We start from the raw sequence: 21,793 nt of genomic DNA, 5'->3' as shown, positions 1-21,793 counted from the left end.
TAAAGGAATTCATTGAGAAAAAGAAAGAAAAAAAAACTCACCGACCCTGAACTTTTAAAGCATATTGTGTAAGTAAATATAAGGATTTTATAAAGATTGTGAAGTATAAAATTTTAAATATCTGTTGGCAAGCAGTTTTCATATGATTACTAAAAGAAATGAAGTATCAAACTAATACTTAGTAATATACATTTAATATAACAGTAATATAATTTTTGTAATATCATCTTTATAATATAAATTTCAGGTAAAAATTACATATTTATAACAAAAAAAAAATTTTTTTACACAGCCTAAAAAGAAAAAGTTCCTGAATTTTACAATGAAAAACACTGAAGGATTTATTTGTTTTTTATCTGTTGTTGCATCAGTCTAGCCCTTCGGGATGTGAACAAATGATCATTTCCTCCCTCTTCAAACACTTCCTCTGAAGCAAGGCCTAATCGCCTCTCTGAATGAACCGTGAGCACATTGGTTGCTTGAATTTCAGTATATTTTTTGTGTGGGTAGGTGCAAGAGCAACAACTCAAAGTAAACATGCGCAGCCTTAGGACAAATGACCTGCCTTTGATTTCCGGGCCGACACACTGATAAAGTGCACTTGGCAAAGAGATCGACTGCACTTCAGTCTCTTGCTGTGAAGGAAGTTGTGTGCGTGGTGCACAACTGTGAGTGAGGAAAGGTTAGGGGGAACTGGCATGTTTGGTCAGGACAACTGGACCCCTGCCTAGCTGACTCAAAGAGAGAGGACAGGGAGGTGGTGTGGCATCGTAAAGGTGCTCTCCACATAAGCCTATGGCTCCTTGACAAACACACTTTTGCTGAGACGTGATGGGAAACATAGGACAAATACTTTTTGCTGTGCGCCACAATTTTCTTTCTGGAGCTAAAATAAACATTGGGACATTAGCTTAATTTCCTCTTCCTAAACTGTGCTCGTCAGCACACGCGTTTAGTCTTAAAACCTCCTTATTCATTTTCTTATTTTAGAAGAAAAGGCAATGTTAAAAGAATCATAAGAATTGCACATTTGGCAGTTATATGTAGCATATCTACCTCACTTTATGGGGACATATTTAGCATAAAATTTTCGACAAGATTCAGTTTGGATGTGCCACATGCAGTGAATTAAAATGCAACCACATCTCTTGAGAGATTTGCAACCATAAATATGAACTAAATTCACTTCTGTATTAATAAAATAAATAAATTCCACCAATTTAATTATTCAAAGGCGACACTGAACGAGCCACTGAATTAACACGTTTGTATAAACATACTATCAAACAAAAATGCATCTCTGATATAAAATAATGTCCCCTCAAGTTTTTTTTGGCACATAATTTACATATATTTTTCTCCATTCATCTCATTGTAACAAGCTTTTGAGATATAAAAACTTGAGATAGATTTACATATTTTTAACAGCCGTTTCTTATGACCAGAGCAGTCTTATGGTAAAGTTTGTGTCACTCTGCAGCCCATTAAATGCTTCATTTCAACTGAATGGAAAGAGAGAGAGACTGTAAAAATGATATTTCAGGCAGCACATTTAACTAAATAAATCTCATTTATAACAAATATACAACAAATATAGCTGAAACCTCATTATTTCCACAAGCATCTACACTGTGTGTGCTCGCGGCTTTGCACGAACCAGCAAATTCCTTCATTCGTCCCATTAACTGGGAAATGCACAGCTCATTCCCAAAGCTGATTGAGGAAATAAACCATATTGTGAGGAGCTGCAATGTTCACCTTCTGTTAATATAACTCATGAGTCACAACTCTAGATAAGAGAGACCCAAGTGCACAACCATACAGCCGAAAGCAAAAGACTGATGATGCCTATGACAAGACCTGCAACTCAAATGATTGCTTTGTGGGCTGCAATTTATATAAACACGGCGAAAAACCCTTTCGGTTTTGGATCAGTGACTCCAAATGGAAAGTTCTTGGGACTAGGCATTAAAAGATCAGAGCCCTGAGACATGGTCACAGTTAACTGACGGCAATGGTGGATCCCTTCTGCCAAACGGAGAGCTGGGAATTGGAACCTAAGCCATGGAAAACAATCCAGCTGAGCCCTCGCCTCTCCTCTGGCTACACCGGAGAATTTAGGTGTCAATCAAAACCTTGGCATACCCTGAATGAGCCATTAAAAAGAAAAATGTTATAGGGTTTGAGCCGTAAGGTATCACTTCCATTCAGTGAGAACATCAATTTCACATCCTCAATATCAGGAAACCATAATTAAATATAACCATCATTTGAAATATTGCTTCTTCAGTGGCCTATGGCTTTGTAATGTAAATAAGCAGCACAGAAGCTAATAAGCTAACCCCAGAATGTTTCTCAGACATCAAGATCCCTGAAGGATTCTACTGGGTCATGCACTGCCTGGATAGAATCTTAAATAGTTTTTTCCCCATATTGGGATATCAGTTGTTCCTTGTGTGGTTTGCTAAGCAATAGATGTCACTGTAGGTGGATGTATTACAACGGAGGCATGACTAAGTCCATTCAGAGCAAGTCAGTTCACCTGGTGGCCATCATGCAGTTATTTTCTACCATACAAATACTTGAAAACAGAGGAATGGGAAAGGTCATATAGATATATAAAAGTCAAAAAGTTCAATAACATATTTCAATAAATGCAGCAATAAAACCTACAACAATTAAATATAGCTCTTTCATTTCAAATCGTGAATAAAAAAAATTTAAATTGAAAATTAAATTAAAAATTAAAATTTAAAAATTAAAATTATATTTAAATGTATGCATTTAGCAGACGCTTTTATCCAAAGTGACTTACAGTGCATTCAGGCTATCAATTTTTACATATCATGAGTTCCCGGGGAATCAAACCCCCAACCTTGCGCTTGCTTGCTTGCTAACGCAGTGCTCTACCAGTTGAGCTACAGGAACACTAAAAAGTTATATTTTTAGAACTAAAAAATATAATAATTTATTTGATCTCATATAATAATAATTATATATTTCATATAAGCTCTTTAAAAAAAAACTAGTAGTTTTATTCAGCAAGGATTCACTCAATTGATCAAAAGTGACAGTAAAGACTATTTCAAATTAATGCTGTTAATTAGAACTTTCCATTCTTCAAGAATCCTGAAAAGGAAACAAACAATTTTCACAAAATTATTAAGCAGCACAACTGTGTTCAACATTGATGATAATAAGGAATGTGAACAGAGCTCCAAATCAATATGTGGTTTCTAAAGGATTATGTGAGTAGAGTAATGGCTGCTGAAAATATATTAAAGGGGTCATATTATGCTTTTTCACTTTTTGAATTTTAGTCAGTGTGTAGTATACATGTTTGGGCATAAAGATATACAAAGTTACAAATCTCAAAGGCCACTCCAAGTGGAGATAAATCCCTTTTCAAGAACTACAACGAACGTCCCGTTTGGACTGCAGCATTGGTTTCCAGGGTTTGTGATGTCACAAAGCGACTTATCAGAAAATCTTTAAAATAATTCCAGCGAACTGAAACACTGTCTAAGCTGTAGGCCAATCACAACGCACTCGGACAGCTAACTAGTCACAACACATTTCGGATTTCGCTAGGCATCCCTTCATCAAACCCAGAACTAATCGTGCCGTTTGTGCCAGGCTGGGGAGAAAGTCAGGCTGGGCAATATGGCGATATGCCATTGTAAACAGTGAAAATGTTACATAACATTCTTACATAACATTGTAAATGTTCGTAAGACTGTCTGAGGTCTTCACTATTTTTTTTTTCAGGGGAGCCGCACTGATAGGGCAAGGTCACTCATGGAGCCACTTTTACTGCTAAAGTATCAAAAGTTACATCTAGTTATAAATAGCATGTCTTTTTATCAAGCTGTCACACCTTATATGCAATGCAACAAAAGGGGCTATCATTCTTTATCTTTTACCAGTCAAATTTGTAACTGAGACAAGATGATTAAAAAATGTAAATGAAAAAAATAAAGCAGGATTACCTTAATGCTGGAAAGACCTAAAGTTGTATATATATATATATATATATATATATATATATATATATATATATATATATATATATATATATATATGTGCTGTAAATCGATTAAAAAAAATTAACTAATTAATCGCACAATTTTTTATAATTAATTAATTAATTAAAAGACTGAAACTTTTTGGATATGTAAATGTAAAATGTAAATAATTAATGTAAACTCAAGACAAAGAAACTATTTAAATTCAAAATATGATTGATTGGAATTTTTGTTTAACTTGTAACACAGATTTTCTCATGTAAACAACATACCTGCAATAAACCATCAATATCCTCCAAATTAACTGTTGGCTTGAAAGCCATATTTATTACAGAAATGTTTAATGTTGTCTGATAAACATTAAAAACTGTCTGCGGAGGTTGAGTCGTCCTGCAGCCCCCGCTGGCTGTTCATTGGCTGCAGCATCTTTTTTCTAAGTTCTAAAAAAATACCGTAGACGGCAAGGCACAAATTTAGATATTCATTTATCTAATTAATCTATAGCCTATGCACAAAGACAATATGATCTTTTTGTCCCCTTTTTGTTTTAAAGCTTGATGAAGAGAGAGAGCGCAAGTTGCTGCAGCTGCGAGGAGGACAGTGACGCACGCGTACAGGAGTGATTGACAGTTCGCGGCACTGTGTACAAAAAATACTCCGCTACACAATTATTTTGTTATTTTCGTTTAAGCTTATTAACGTTAGCGTTACAGAAAGGTCTGATTTACGCACTGTTACAGTCATTGTTTTTTTTGTTTTTTTTTAAACAATGACATTTAAGTTCATGATTTTAATGTTGCTGTTTCTTGTGGCAGACTAAATGAAGAGTAATGTTTCTTGTGGCAGACTGAAGAGTAATCCGGCAGAGTTTTATACTGAAACTTTCCGTCTAAAAGTCCTTCCTTGGTCTTATCCATATTTCTTTGCAAGTGGAACACACATAGGCCACAACTGGAAATAAAAAAAACTGCAACCGCGTTAAATGCGTTTTTTTTTTTTTACGCGTTAAATATTTCAAATTAATCGAATGCGTTAACGCGCTAATTTTGACAGCACTAATATATATATATATATATTCCCTAAAATTAAAGGGTTTAAACAACATGTAGGCTACTTAAAATTTCATACAAATGTTCAACACTAGAATATGTGCATCATGCATTATTCACTGACAATGCTGCTGGTAGACTTTGGAATGGACACAAGGGAGAGCTAAAGCTGTTAATTAGACAATATCGCTCTATCACTGCTGGTTACCCACCGCAGGAACTACCATTTCGCAGCAAGTTAACAATTAAGAGAGATCGGTCTACACTGGCAAAAATCTCTAGATCCAACATTTAAATATGCCATTGCATCACTGCCAAAAACTCAACCCGGCCAATCATAAGAATCTTAACCTCTCAAGAGAACTCAAACAACAGTGTAAATCAGGACATGCTGCGACCCCCACTCTTCTTTGGTTGTTTTATCCTGCATCGGGAGAGTTTGAGAACTAAGCTCATTATTTCGGTTTCTCTTCTCACCATGTCTCCTGTATTTCTGCCAACCATCTTATTACAGGCAGGCTGGGCGGCCACTCGGCCATGTTTAAAACCAGACAATTACTGCTCGGTGATAATAGCAACCAAGGGCAACAGATAGCCTGGGAAGATGAATGGTTTTCTTCTCCATCATGGGACTAGAAAACATCAGCTAGACCAATTGGCAAAACGTCTGATCTCCTGATGATTTACATTGTCAGGCTTTCTGAGCCATTATCAGTGTGGGCTGATTTGTCATTTCAGGAAAGACGCAGCGAAATAGTTGCCCTCATCACTGAACGTTACTGCCACAAAAGTAAGGGAAATGGATATGTGACAGCCAACGGTGCGCAACGGAATTTGCATGTTCTCATGGTAACCCTTCTGTGTAATGCTCTGGTGGATAAAGGCAAATGGAAACTCGGGAGGGAGGATCTCAGGGCTGCGAGAATTCATCAGGGAGCCGATCAGAATGGCAGCACACCACGGTAATCAATGAGCTGTCGGGGATGGATAGCAGACTTGTCACAGAGGAGAACAAAGTGGTGGAGCTCTTGTTGGGCCACAAGCTTCAATAAGTGAAAATGGGTGGCCCTTGATAATATATCCAATTGTTAGGTAAATTAGCCAGTTTATTTACATGCTCCTTTCAAATGACTCCTTCGCATGGAGGTAAAAGCCGTATGGAACTATGGCCAAAACATTACACATTTTGGGAGTTCACATTTTTGAATTTTTTGAATTTGTGGGGGGACTTTAAAGGGGTAATTTATCAACAAAAAAAATAAATAAAATGCATGTCATTCCAAACTCGTTTGTTCAGTTTTGAATATCAAATAAAGATTATAAAATGCAATATGAGATAACTGTCCCTCCATTGAAAGTCTACCCGAACAAAACTTTAAACTTTCAGAAAGTAAAAAAATATATATATTTTATTGGATTTATGGGCTTGGAACGACATGAGGGTGAGTAAATGATTACAGAAATGCCAATGTTGGGTGAACAAACTTTCATAAAAGAAAGGGGAAAAATCCTATCAGTATGCATGCCTGACTCAAACCTGTCTGGTCCACATGAGCAGCAAGGCTGCATAATAACCACTGTAACAGTGTATTCCAACCGCTGTATTTCAATAAAATACAGACAAACAAACAGTTTAGTCATTTTTGAGCATCCAAAACCCTTAATAAGACTCTGAATCATCTGAACATTGTATTTTATGCGCTTCTGGTTCAAATAAATATACATCAAATAAAGTGTTTCATGCATCTTTTTTCACTATGATTTTGGGACGTGGGAGTTTCCTGGTACCCTACACAGTCACAGATATATCTGCTCCACTTCTGGTGTGTAATATACTTTCGCTGTGGGCATGCAAAAGGGATTATGCTCCTGCCGCAATAAGAGGTTTATCCTCCTCATACCGGGTATAAGAAAGGACTTACTGAAAAACCCACCAAATGAGCAATAAAGCAATAGGAGAGGGTGGAAGGAAGGTGCAGAAAATCTTCCTTAATAAAATGGGTCATTAAAAAAAAAAAAAACACCACACCAACACTCAGACATTGCTTTCTTGTTTCAATCGATCTCCCTGAATAAACGCGCCAACGATACTTCAAAGATCATTTGCTGGAGACACTCTGAAAGGCGGAAATAAGCTATGACCTTTTCGGCTTAAACCAATCTGCTGCCAATACCACTGAGATGAGACTCTCTCCAACTTTCTCTTCCATTGCCCTGCTTCTTCTTCTGACAGGTTTTAGCTTGTTTACTGCCGACAGCTCTGTGTTCCGGTGTACGAAGGCGATCTGGCACTGACACCGCCAAGTAGGGATAACTGCAGGTGGCCATGGCGAAAGATTAGGGCGTGCCGAAAGGTAGGGAGTGTGGATAAAGGTCTTTGTAATTGGTTAGAGTTACATTCTGTTGTAGAATTTTCCTTTCGGCACGCCACCTTTTGTCACAGACATTACTCTGACCTGCAGCTACCCCTGTCTTGACACCATAGGCATCCTGAGCTGTGGGCACAGAGGACCCATTTAACATTTCTGGCTTTAACAAGCCTCCCTGCATAAGCCCGGCTGTCTATATGCACTACTCTGCTTGCTAATCGGTTTGTTGCTCCTCAGAGCTGTCAGGGAAGCCAACAGCACCTGCCCGGAAACAGGCAGCTTTCCCAGAATGGCCAATACGTGCCCGGCACCCTCAAATACAGTGTAGCTCCTGCTGCAGACTCTGTGTGTATGTGTGTCTGAGGTGTGCGCGAGCTGAAGAGACTGAACCAGCACCTCCCTCTGGGAGCTAATCATAAAAACAATGTGAACACTTACCGGGCTATGACTTCCTTAAGAGATGTCATTTGTATGCAGAGCTACAGACATCTCATTTAAGGCTTTGCATTTAAGGCTTCAATTGTTGAAATACACACAAGGCAGCAAATTACGGTCTGTAACATCTGTGCATCGTCATTCTATCTGTACCCATTGGTTTGACACCATCCTAATAGATTTGACTGGAAAAAGCACTAAAACAAAGCAAACCGATGGAGTGCTGTGCACAGAGTTTGATGACAGGAACCAGCAGGATACAATTCATGAGCATGTTGCCTAAGTCTTTTGTTTTATCAGCATGATATTTGTCCAAAAGCTCACGCTGAGACCTACCCACAGGGGGGCAAGTGTGAGTCCCACGACGCACGTCTCTACCACACTAACGCACTTTTATTCTATCATTTTACATAGACACGAGCAGGCAAAAGCACACAGAAACACAGCATCCCCCCACTGCTTCCTTCTGTAGACAAGAACCTGATTTCAGATCACTGGGTAATTAGCTGCTAGAACTTGGAAAGGATTTAAGATGAAAATCAAAGTCTGTGCAACATCACAGTCTGACATTAAACACAGTTTTCCTTATGTAAGATAAGAAATGCTGCAGTATGGGTTACGGTAATTTAAGTCTGGGCTCTTTACATTACCGATATCCTCGTGGATCTATAATTGACCTTGGCTAATATGGACATCAAATGAGGTCTGCGCTACAGAAGTATGTACTGTTAGGATCAATAAGACTTTGCACGTATATAAGCCAAAACTGGGTTAATCAAGCAGGAATCTGCAAGAAGAGAAAGATAAAAAACTGCAGTGCAAAAAACCCAGGTACAGAAATGTGGAAAATAGGAGTGGAAATCGTTAGGCACCTCAAGACACGTCACTTTTTCCAGCAACCGCTGAGAGGTGGTTCTGCATAAAATCTGTGCTAAAATACCTTAACTTTGCAATGACTTACCAATAAACGGGTGGTTCTTCAACTTGTGGATTTTTATTTTGTTATATAAAGTTAACAGCAAAAATGTCTTGGATACATTTTACTATGCCTTCAATGTTTATTTGAATTACTTTTTAGTTATTTTTAAATTGCAAATTTAAATTGTATGTATGACTGATATCGTGCCGTGCCTCAGACCCAGAATTGTAATTTTGAATTATGAAAGAGGTCCATCACAAAAAAATATAAATTAATTTATACATACACTTACATTTTACATTTTAGAAAAAATGTACGCATAATTTAAATAAAATTCTAAAATTGTGCCAATTATGTAAAAAATGTTTTATTGTATTTAGGATTCATAACATGCTAGCTATTAAATTACCCTTGAAAAGACACTTTAAAATTAAAAACATGTTAATATGATCAGGTTTTAATATGAATGGGTGAACGAAAAGACATTTCTAATTATAATCAATGTTGAAAACAGCTGTTGTGGAAGCATATTATATACAAATGCTGTAAGCAAAATTTTTACTGCCATTTTTGAGCAATATAATGCATCCCTGCAGTACACAATTATTATAAAAGTTCAGTAATAGTAGACGACTTAAAGCTGCAGTAGGTAACTTTTGCAAAAACTTTTTTACATGTTTGTTAAACCTGTCATTATGTCCTGACAGTAGAATATGAGACAGATAATCTGTGAAAAAAATCAAGCTCCTCTGGATCCTCCCAGTGGTCCTATTGCCATTTGCAGAAACTCCATCGCTCCCGGTAAAAAACAACCAATCAGAGCTGCGGTCCATAACTTTGTGTATATTCAAAATGTAGAAAAATTTATATAATAAGCGAGTACACCATGAATCCATTTTCCAAACCGTGTTTTTAGCTTGTCCTGAATCACTAGGGTACACATATAATAAGTGTTTATATTCAGACTATTTTAGATTGCGGCGGAGTAACCCAGTACCTTTGTGATTCTTCATAGACATAAACAGAGAGAAGTAGTTCCGGCTACGATGTTCTTCCGCAAGACACAAGCAGTTCTGTTTATTAACCGCTAGAGCGTCAAAAGTTACCTACCACAGCTTTAATCAAACTAGTCACGGTATGGAAAGTGTGTTTAAAAAATTATATATATATATATAAGTGTTACTAGTTTAAAAGTATCCAAAGTGAAAAACACCCAGAATAAGTTTAATAAGCTATCATCAGAGGTGGCTGATGTAAATAATCAATTTTTTTAATTATTAATAATTCTTATGAATTAGCAGATTTGATAAAGAACCATCTGAGAGTTGCAATGCCTCATACATCAGTTCTGTGGATCAATTCCTCTCCTAAACTCCTAGCAAAAAAAATGTCAATGCAGTGATCTTGCAGAATATAAGGGAGACAATAAAGAAATCTTTCCCTGCTTGATAATAAAATCTTAATAGAAATAGTAAAATAGTAGAAATAGTAAAACTCTCAGACTTATCACGTATGAGTTTGGCCCAGGAAGTGAGAGGGGTTGAAAACACTAATTTAACAGCCCAGTGTCCAGTGAAAAGGACCGGCAAGCTCTGACCATTAAGCTAAGTAATTAATTGAAGTTAATGTTGCCTCAGATATCCCTCTTTGTAAAATGGCTCTGTGAACTCCCATTATCAAAGTTCCTTTGGGTGCTTAATCAGCAAAAATTAATGAGTTTTCCTCTTGTAGCACTAAAGAGAGCCACAGGAAATATGTTTTTATCAAAGAAAATCTAACAGCTGTAAAACATTAGAGGAATAAAACAACTGGTATAAATATGCCATTCACATGTCATGTCTTTTGCACTGTCAAATTAGTTATTTCTAATGTAGACGCGCTCAAAACGGAAGTGACGCAGTTGCGGCAGGCAAATTTTTTCCAAAAGCATAAGCACAGCATAAAGATAAAAACATTTCAACTTTTCAGAATGCTGCAAGGGCACCGCGGGTCACGCGACAAGAACAAACCAATCAGCTTCATCCTTTCCTGTAACAACATTGAAAGCTCAGCCAAGATGAAGGAACAGCTGATCATAGCTGTACAGGGATACTCATTTTAAAAATAAATTTAGTAGCAGAGCTACTGCAAGCTCCAAATCCATTTATCCTTTGCTGAAACTTCCACGTATTTATTGAGAGCGCAGGTCATGGTTGCTTAGCAACGGCAGACTCCTCCAAAGCGGAAGTGCCCAAATTCTATGGGGGAAAAAAACAGAACGCGGCATGTTGCATGCATTTTTAGGCACGGCGTGATCGGCCCCTTATAGTGCATTCAAAGCATACACTTTCGGTAAGTGTGCTTCCTGGGAATCGAACCCACAACCTTGCCTCGATTTACCCGTTGAAACATAAAATTAAAATTTTACTTTAAGCTAAGATCCTCACTACGGGTCAAATAAAATTCAGATCAATGATAGTTTAAATGTTCAGGTCTTTGCACAAAGCAACGAAGCATAATGAAAGCAAGCTGTAAGCAGTGCGCTGCGGAGCTGCATACAAAACAAGGTCTCTGCATTGTGTTAAGAGCATTAAAAGGGAGAAATTTGTGTACAAGAAAATAATAAATATGGATTTCAGTCCATGTAAGGAGCTTTGTGGCAGGGCTTCTGGGTACTCTGTTTACTGCAGACAGGAGTGGATAATTCAGGAAAGCATTCATTATTCAGAGATAAACAGAGACTCCCTTGATCTGAAGCTCCACAGGTGGGCTGAAAAAAACTCTCACGCTGGTCCTTGAGCTCCTGGGTAAAAATGGCCTCAGATCAATGAGATATGTCCCTGTCAGAGACACACAACAAATTCCCAAGTTACAAAGGGTTCGGCTGAAGGTACTCCCCCCAGAAGGGTCTAGTTGCCAGTGCACAGGGTTCCAGAACCATTTCAAATGATTTAGAAAGATTCCAGTCTGCTTTCGAAAATAAAATAGATTTATGACTTTTCAGTTACAAGTCATTAAAGAAAAAAAATGTTTTTCAGATACATCATGAAACATACTGAAATACTCGTAATGTTCATTATTGTTATTATTATTTTATTACTGAAAGACACATAGTTGCACCTCTGGATAGTACAAATATGGGTTGCTCTCTATGGTTTATGATGCAAGCAACATGTCAACTAAAATGAACTACTACCCAAACTCTAAAACTGTCGTGAACTTCAGATTCTGTGCTCTACACAGGTCAAAGGTTACAACTTGGCCTAGAGATTTACAATTCTTAATATAACCAAACACAACCCGAAAGGTCTTTGCAGCAGACATACACAGAGGATAAAAGGGATTATCTGACCCACCCAGCAGGGCACAAGCTATGGATCAATTGCTAGATCTAATTGACTAGGAAGAGACTGCCTGCCTGCAACATAAAAGTAAATCTTATAAATAAAACCGCAGCCAGTTTTATTTTCCTGCTTAAATCCTGGCGTGGGAGAGGCAGGATATTATATTTAATAGATTAAGCAAACAAGCCCTCTTTCCTCTGGTGCTGAGGGCTTTTCAAGATGTTTGCACTACAGATTTTTTGTGTTGCAACATATCACAGACCTCCTAAAACAGCCTGAGAAATTTTCAATTCACTTTGGGAAAAATATGTTTCATAATATCAAATAGCAAACTCAGGTGAAAGAGGAGCCATAGAACACAACGTTTTTAAAAAAGGCTGGAAATATCTAAAAGAAAAACAATCAAACAGGATTTAATTTTTTTCTTTCTCTTTGGAGAGATACACGCTCTTGGTGCATAAAGAAGATCTGTAAAGTTGCAAAGACTAAAGTCTCAAATCCAAAGAGATATTATTTATAAAAGTTAAGGGTCAACCATGCTTACCTAAAACAACTTGTTCTAACACACTCCCAGCTGTCTATTTAACACTTTGCAAATGCTCACGCAAAGAAACAAGTCATAACTTTGAATCTCGCAATGTTGTGGAGACGCTGTGTGTTTCATTCTGAAATTGAAATACTACAATGCTGGTGTCTGTTTCTATAAAGTGGGGCAATTCCAACTTTGCAAAGACGGTCTGGCGCTTCTGAATTATAGTCTGTAAGTAAGTTTTCATACTTAAAGGATTTGTCACTGATGATTCAAAAGCAGTGTAGAGTAGCGCTTGTTTGTCATTTCTCCCATTACAAATGCAGACATGGTTTTATGTTTACGCAGCGCGATACCCAACGCAATGTGTAAAAAAAAATCAGTACCGTATTTTCCGGACTATAAGTCACACTTTTTTTCATAGTTTGGCTGGTCCTGCGACTTATAGTCAGGTGCGACTTATCAAAATGAATTCGACATGAATCGAGAGAAATTAACTAAGAGACATGAACCAAGAGAAAACATTACCTTCTACAGCCGCGAGAGGGCGCTCTATACTGCTCAGTGCTCCTGTAATCTACCACTGAGCAGCATAGAGCGCCCTCTCCCGGCTAAAGACGGCAATTTTTATCTTGGTACTTGGTTCAAAATAAATGCGACTTATAGTCCAGTGCGACTTATAGTCCGAGAAATATGGTAATTATGTCCCCACTGAATACAACAAACTTAAAGTTTTGATGTAAATTATTTGAATATATACAATCCAATTAAACATCAAAAGCCAAATGAAAATCTTTGTCTCGCTAAATCTTTGAATAACTGAACTAATCGATAAAATACTGATACACATAACACTGCTGCACAGTTTCCAAAGGGGGGAGCAGTCAGAATTACCAAATTCTAGAGAGAATGCAGTCAGCCCAATAGAGCACATGTCCACAGGCATGTTAATAACCCCACTGATCTGGGACTATTGGCACTTTAAATAAACTTGCTATAATGCGATTTAACCTCACTTTCTTGGTGCTGAAGGTCAGAGGCAAGTTAGACTGAAAAATGTGTGATATTTGGTAGGTTTAAACTCATCTGGGGGGGGGGAATTGGCACAAACATCAAATTAATTATTTTTTCTATTGGATTAAGAAGTGAACAAGTAAAAAAGACTTTGTTTTGGAGGGCAGCCTACTCCTAACTTAGTCCAAAAATATTTCAAATGACACACAAGGGTTTTCCGGTTAAGTTTACACTGGGTTTTAAAAAATCGTCTAGGGCATGGGTGCACTGCGATAAGACAAATCTTTGCCCACTCACTTGAAAAACATTAACTTTTAAAGCAGACCATGAATATAATTCTGCAGAAGATTTCGAAGGCAAAATAGTCGTTATGCTGCAGAAAAAAAATATTATAAACTTAATTTGCTTAAATAACTGACCATTTATGGAAATGCCCCACTTGAAGTTTGCATCAACAAACTTATTTATATCTATACTTCTTTACATTTTTCATTGGCAGTTTATATTAATTAATTAATTAACTAATGAAGCCCTAATGTAAAGTGTGAAAGTAGCCCATAAAGAAGAATAAAGAGTAAAGAATAAAGAACCAACAACAGAGAGCAAAATAAAAGCTCAGAGGTTCTAGTCTTTGGGAAAGACGTTCTGAAACATGTGAGAAGTAACAGTTAAAAACGCTATTTTTGAAGCCATGCAGCAGTCTACTAGTTTACAAATTCAGGTCATTATCTCCTAAGAACATTTACTTTCTTGCACTGTTTTTGTGCTGGAGGGCACTCGCACTTCAAACATCTTTCCATTACACACATAAATGTCAGAGTCATTATTCAGATGCCTCACCGTGGAATTTGCTCTTTAAGGAGGTTTTTTTGTTTGTCTGTCAAATTGAACTTTTATTGATTCTGAATAACTTTGTTTTTATCATGAGAAGGGAGCTTAATGAACAGCACCTCTTGAAAGTCAATCAAGCAAAACTAAACGAACAGCATTCTGTTTAACATGGCAAGAGGATGAGATGCCAGTGGCTATTTGATTGTTCCTTTCTGTTATGAACTAATCTCCGCAAAACGAACAACCCGAGCAAATTGGATTCATCAAGCCTGTAACGATAGAGAAATTTACTCACATCTGATCACAATACAACACCAGGGATGAGCTGAACTCTGACATTAGAGAAAAGCGAAGCAAAACTGATTTAGTTAACAAATGCAATCTCATGCTTCAGAATTTCCGAATAAACCTACATATGAAATGCACACCTCACTTAACCAGCCTTAACCAGATCTAAATTTTTCAATCAAGTCTAACATTTGCCCTTTCTGTGTCTCGTATTAAAAGTAGTGTCATATTAAACACAAAGATCACATCTAAAAAGATCTAAAATCTCTTAAAACTCTTCTATCTGGAAGCAGACTTCTAAGTGCATTACCGCCATCTATCTCTCAAATGGACCATTGACACTCTTAATTGAGATTGCAGATAGAGTGTCAATAGTCCATTTGAGAGATAGGTGGTGGTAATGAACTTATAAGTTTACAATCAGCCATAAAACAGAAGGAAGAAGATGATGACGCATCAGGTGCCGGCTGTTGAGAACACACTCAAGATGCTCTCAGGAAAGTTCGGAAATTGCAGTGAAAATCAGAGGTAAAAAAACTTTATAAATACTGTTCAGTTTCTTGCACAGACCAATCGTTTTGTGTCTTTACATATCAATGTATCGTCATGACCCGCAGGGTTTAATTTGGTTTTGTTTGTGTATGTTTTTTTGACTCTCAAAGCCATGATTCCTATCCACTTTCATTATATGACTGACAGAGTGCAACGGTTTGAGCCAAAAATCTTTGTTTGTGTTCTACTCAAGAAACAAAGTCACCTATATCTTGCATGCCCTGGGGGTAAGCAGATAAACATACAATTTTCATTTTTGGGTGAACTATCCCTTTAACAGCACCTAAGATAGTAGTGTTCTGCCAGAAATATTTGCTGTTCTACACTGGCACGTTTTGTGCAATTCCTGCACTTTTTGTTTCAGACTAGCCCACAGAAATCACAGACACTCATAAAACCCCCAGCTAAAGTGTGCGGTTCACAAATACATTATAAAATTAAACATTTGCATATAAAATTGAGTTAATAGTAGTGTTATGGCAAGAATAAAACAGGCTCATGATTCAGAAATCCATTAGCATTTAAATAAACAAAGACTTGCAGAAACAGAATGAATCAGTGTGGAACGCCGTGTGCGGTACTACCGTAGTAATTAATCATTTCAGAAAAGCTATAGTGCAAGTGTGTCAAACGTAACTTAAAGGAACATTCTGTCTTTGTAAGGACATCATATGATGGCAGAGGCATTACCACATGATCAAAATCAAGCTCAAGGTCCCTCAAAATCTGTCGTTCTATAAAGGCGATGTCTTCAAATGGGTGCTATTTATGTGTCAAAAATAAGCATGAATCAAACCATTTACTTTGGTGTTCTCTGAAAGCCAGCATTTTCAACCAGGGAGCCATGAAGGCAACATAGGAAGCAATGAATCCTAATAATGACATTTCTTACTATCACTTTAGATAATTATCTGTAAAGCTTTAACAATCATTGAAATAACCCTAATGAAAGCCATTATTAGGTGTTGCTTAGAAAATCTAGCTTTTTGGTCCCTGAACTCTGGGTCTTTAAAGGATAAAAACAGTATTCCATGTATCATATTAAGATAAATGTTTTGATTTGATCGGAAAAAAAAAGGTAAAAACTGTAATATTGTTAATGTGTGATCCCTAATCTAAATTGATACTAAAAAAAGAAGATCATTTATTGAAAATAAAATTTTTTATTTAAATATAAATGCCTTTACTGTCACTTTTGATCAATTTAATGTGTCCTTGCTTAATAAAAGCTTTATTTTTTTAATACAAAAAAATCTAATCTGACCCTAAACTTTTGTGCTGTTGAACAACACAGCAAGTAATGATTAGGCATTCTCTTTTTAAATTACTTATTCATTCATTCATTCATCCATTATACTCCTAAAATCTGAAGAATAAGATGACATTTCAATATCCACAGCAGGATGGGAAAGATGTTCTTATCTCAGTGTTTTGAGAGTCTGTGTGTTGCTCCTGTTAGTGTGTGTTTTGTCATGGCTGCCTTATCATTATCCAGACCCACAACACAAGACCAAAGCCGAGACATGTTTACACCAATTGATCTCTTTCCTCATAAATAAACAAGTCTGAACTATAATGTTTACCAAGCACCCCTCTGGTGACTGCGCAAAAAACTCTTGCCACATTCAAGCGACTCCCATAACTGATATAGCCTAAATACACAAGGGAGGTTCAAAATCAATTTTTAGTAGCTACAGTGTGTGCTGACTTTCAAAATCCCTTGCAACAGACAATTGGAATTGTTTATTGAAATAGATAATAATACTCCTCCATATGAAAACATAACCAAACAGGATGCTCGAACAAATTAAGCAGCTGATAAGTAGCTTCACAGCACCAAACTCCTTGGAAAAAAATGCAATAAATAGCCAATCGTACAACTAAACTGGCCCGGACGTGTTAATATGCGCGATCATTAAGCTGTAACAACAAGATGTGCCCAGAGCTTAATTCTGAAACAGTTTGAAGAAAAAGTAGCTACGCTTACAGATGGTTGGACGGCATTAGACCTCTCACGTCTCGCCTTTTGGCAACCACGATGCAAAACGGTTAATTCGCAATGTAATTTGTGCAAGCAACATTCAAATTAGCAGAACGAAAGTGAGAGGAGAGGAATTCGCCTCAAGCTAATAAACAAAAACGGGAATAACTCTGTTCACATTGCTCAGCTTCTAAGTGAATATTTCAGTTAGTAATCAGAGGCTAGGCTGGTTAAAAATGAAAAAGCTCTATGTTGTGTAGTCTGGTGTGATATAGCTAGCCAACCATGATGAAGAATGAAATTAATACTGCTCTTCAATATTTCTAGACAGATGATTGGAGGCTCGACAGGCAGGGTCAGGTAGCCGGGCAGGAAAAGCGGATCTATAACAATTATCTGAAATACTCGAGAGACTAGAGCTCTGCCTCCTGCTCTATTTATACACACAAAACCAAACACATCACCTCTGTCACTCACACCAGGAGCTGCCAATTATACATTATCAACTTAATCCTGATTTATTAGATTGAAAAGTGGATAGAAAAACAAAGTGGCATGGCAAATGGATTTCGAATATATTTTCTAATTTATTTTTAAGAGTGTAGAACAATAATTTGGGTTCCCCAAATAATTTTGCTGCAAATGAACCCAGCTTTTTATTTGTGTGAAGCACATATTAATAATCTAAAGATCACTTTTGAGAGCTGAAGAGCAAAGTTTTACTACTAGTATATGCTAGTATTAAAATGTCACTCTTCTGCTCTCAAAAATGTTCTTTAGATTATTAATATGTTGCTTGTTGGCAGCAAAACGTGCTGTCAGTTCGGAGTATTACTAAGCTGACGAAATGCTTTCTACATCCCTTTTGTAACTCATGTATTTACCAAATAGGAAATGATGCAACTAAGTGTAAACACAATCAGAATATGTCTAAGAGGACCATGTAATAGATCACTACAGCCTGATGATTCTACAGGAATCTCTGCTCCCAAACAATACAAATTGTGGGGCTGAGTGGCAGGAGTACTAAGCCTAAAAGTGATTATGTATATATAAAAAAATAAAATAAATGAATAGATATTTTAAAAAGGAATAGCCAATTAAATTCAATGTTTAAATCAAGAAATAAAATGCACTCAAAATAATTCAGTTTTTAATTAGAACACATGGGCCAACCAAATTAATGATAGCAATACGGTACGTGCAAACTTGCTGAAAAAAAAAATAATAATAATATTAATAATTTTAACACAATATTTACTCAAAATATTTCAAAGCAACCTATTAAACTATTAAACATGGGGAAAAAAGGCTGCGCAAAGTTAAATTATGAATTAATTGGCGAGATTCCGATAGTCTGCAATGTCGACATTGTTTTCAGGCCAAATACGGCCTAGCGAATACATTTGCCTATCAATAATAAACAGCCATAATTATCAACAAATACCTTTTCCAAATATACATAGATTTGTCTGATTCATAAATTGTTGAATCAGAGTTTTAAATCAACTCACAACATAGTAATTAATCATACGTAACTCTAGCAATGTTTCGCGCTAAGAACGGCGCAAAACTATTACCAACACAGTCCATTAAAACCCTCACAATGTATCTTTATTTTTAAACGATCACGAATATATCCTGGATATTCAATATAGTCGCCCATCCCTACTACAGAGAGAGCACGCAGGCAGAAAGTGCTCAAGGACAACAACAGTCTCAGTGCACATAAACACACTTAATGTGGAGATACAGATGCATAACAATGCTGCTCCATTTCAAAGCTGTATAGATGTAGTATCATACAGGAACAAACTGCAGAAGATCAAAGACAACAACACTGATAAAAAAGAAAGGAAAGCAGAAGATGAGGTTGCAGCACTCACCGGTGAGAACAGCTTTAGCGGACGGGTCAGCCAGGTCCAGGGCAGACTTGCCGTCGGTGTTGCGGATGTTGGGATCGGCGTTGTGCTGGAGCAGAACTGTGCAGGGGAAACACAAGCAGTATCGTAACTCAGGCAGGCAGAGGCTGCTGCTGGGGCCGTTCGCACCGCTGACTGGGAGCGATTGCCTCGGCATGGTGCAGACATAAACACACATCGCGCACCAGCGCACCAAGAGCAGCAGCGAAAACAGCCCGCACGGAAAAACACACACTGCAGTGAGACGGAGGAAAAAAGCCCATGTTACTGAGAGAGAGTCCGACTCCGGGCATGTGACAGAAACTCGGGTGTGAGAGAGGAATATCTAAGCATGTTTTCCGATCCTCTCCACTGTCCCCTGAGAGAAAGGAACAGAGATGGAGAGAGCCATTGGCTGGCGCTCTGCTACTGAGACCCAAGTAACGCAGAGCACCTAGAGCAAGCAGCGTCTATCAACTGTCTCCAATCCTCGCCTCTCTCTCTCTGTACAACAACGTACGCGTGTACACAGGCTAACGTGCGTGTCCCCTTCCTCTACTAACCCTGTCCATTCACTAATACTTCCACACACATCTGTGGCATCAGAGAGGAACTACAAATAACTCTTCTTAAAAATGAGCATCTCCATGCTTCAAATCTTTGGGAGCATCCAGGAGCTTTGGGCTAGTGATGTGCAAAACAACATGGTTTCATAATCAACTAGTCTTCTGGAAGACGTGCATAATTAGGCTGATTTTGGGATCACCTGGACCCAGTTTTCAATTTATATGTGCAGGGACAATTTAATGTAAATGGAGGCATTTCTTTTATAGAATACAATTAATTGCTTACCTCAACCAGTTCCTTAAAACGAGATTAAAAATAGTTTTCTTAAAAAGTTCACCCAAACATGAAAATTCTGTTATTTAAATCACCTTTATGTCATTCCAAACCTGCATGACTTTCTTCTGCGAAACACACACAGAAAAATGCTTTTTCTGTTTTGGTGACCATTGAAAAACAACACTACACTAAATAATATTAAAAAAAAATATCTATGTGCAACTGAAGAAATAAAATCATATAGGTTTGGGACAACATAGCGGTGTGAAAATGCAGAATTAACATTTTTGCTATTTAATGTACCGCTGCTAAATATATAAACAAATACATGAAATAATATCATACAATAGTTGACCTCACTAATTGACATCTTGCTTGTTATACAGTGTCAACCATCATGGCCCATCTTCTCTGAAAGAAAAAATGATGCTAAGGAACTGCAATATAATTACAGCGCTACAGCAAATAAATAAATATATTAATAATAAATTATTATGAAATGGTTATGATAATAATAATAATCATAATTTAAAAATCTAGAAATAAGTCTACAAAAACAAAAAAGTTAATTTTTTTTTAATCTTTCAGAATTGATGCATTAAACTGAGAAAAAGTGACTGTAAAGACATTGAAAAAAATATATTTTATATACGATATCTATTACTGATAAATTGTTCTACTGAACGATGTAGCTACAGCAGAGTCAATTTTAAATAGAAAAAATATAGAAACTCTTTGGTCATTTTTGAGCAAAATGCTAATGCTCTAATCAGATTCAATGTTCTATGCTAAGTTAAGCTAAAAGTGCTACCGCCAGACCCGGAGATTGACTGAATGGATTAGAAACTGTAAAATTCAACTGTTTAACTCTAGGGGAGTTTGAAATGAGCCTATTTTCAGTGTTCCGTTAAAGCATCATGTGACACTGAAGACTCGAGTAATGGTTGCTGAAAATGTTGCTTTGCAATCACAGGAACTAATTGCATTTTAAATTATAATAATTATAATTTTTTTAATTATAATAATAATTTATAATTATAATAATAGACTTCTTTCAAAAACTTTTTTTTTAATCATATCGACAAACTTTTGAAAGAGTGTATTTGACCATCATGTCATCTGGGACAGGCTAATACAATGAAGCATAAGCTTTGCAAGAAAGCTATACTCAAAACAATACTATTAAATCTTTAAAGCCTGAGGGGAAAAAAACAAGTGTTTTGTTTGGATTGGTTCATAAATCCTGGCAAAGAAGTATGTGTACCTAAAAAAAGGAGAGCAATCTTGCGTTGCGTGAGTATGATTGTGATGCTACTGCTATGCCAGTGACTCATAGGTCATCCATTTCTCATCACAAAAACACAGTTTTGACAAGCATTAAACCCGTGTGAAATACACCACTGCATCAAGGGAGGACTCGGGGTTTGATGAGGAAAAACACAAGCTGAGGAAAACGGTTTAGTTAAGTGGGAAGATACAGCTACCATCAACCCTCTCAGTCAAATTAATATGCACTAAAGGCCCCACGGAGACCATATTTGCATACACTGGTGTCATGAAAGCATTTGAGCAGTGGGCTGCTGTGGGGTGGGTGGGCACAGAGGTTCGGAAGTGTTTGAAGGGTGACGGCAATGCGGTGAATACATTTCGTTGGCGTCCTTATGACAGCTTGCCGATCCATCAGGCGACAGGCACCGAGGGGACATCATTGTAACCTCTGCGATCCAGTATGTT

The 21,793-nt window shown here is 37.1% G+C and overlaps 1 protein-coding gene across 4 annotated transcripts in view; it reads right to left on the bottom strand.

Moving 5' to 3' along the window:
* LOC113064215 (tankyrase-1-like) overlaps positions 1 to 21,793 on the bottom strand; it is an 82,130-nt gene that overhangs the window by 53,637 nt on the left and 6,700 nt on the right. For 2 of the 4 annotated variants that reach the window (XM_026234855.1, XM_026234856.1), the window contains exon 3: positions 19,202 to 19,297. The exons of the other annotated variants lie outside the window; for them this stretch is intronic. In XM_026234855.1, coding sequence (XP_026090640.1) covers positions 19,202 to 19,297 — 96 coding nt within the window. The remainder of the gene's footprint in view (positions 1 to 19,201; positions 19,298 to 21,793) is intronic. 4 annotated transcript variants of the gene reach the window in all.

Source organism: Carassius auratus, chromosome 46 (assembly GCF_003368295.1).
Source record: "Carassius auratus strain Wakin chromosome 46, ASM336829v1, whole genome shotgun sequence".
In the NCBI taxonomy this organism is placed as follows: domain Eukaryota; kingdom Metazoa; phylum Chordata; class Actinopteri; order Cypriniformes; family Cyprinidae; genus Carassius; species Carassius auratus.
Note: the sequence above shows the minus strand (reverse complement) of the source record. Positions and strands in the feature narration are given on the sequence as shown.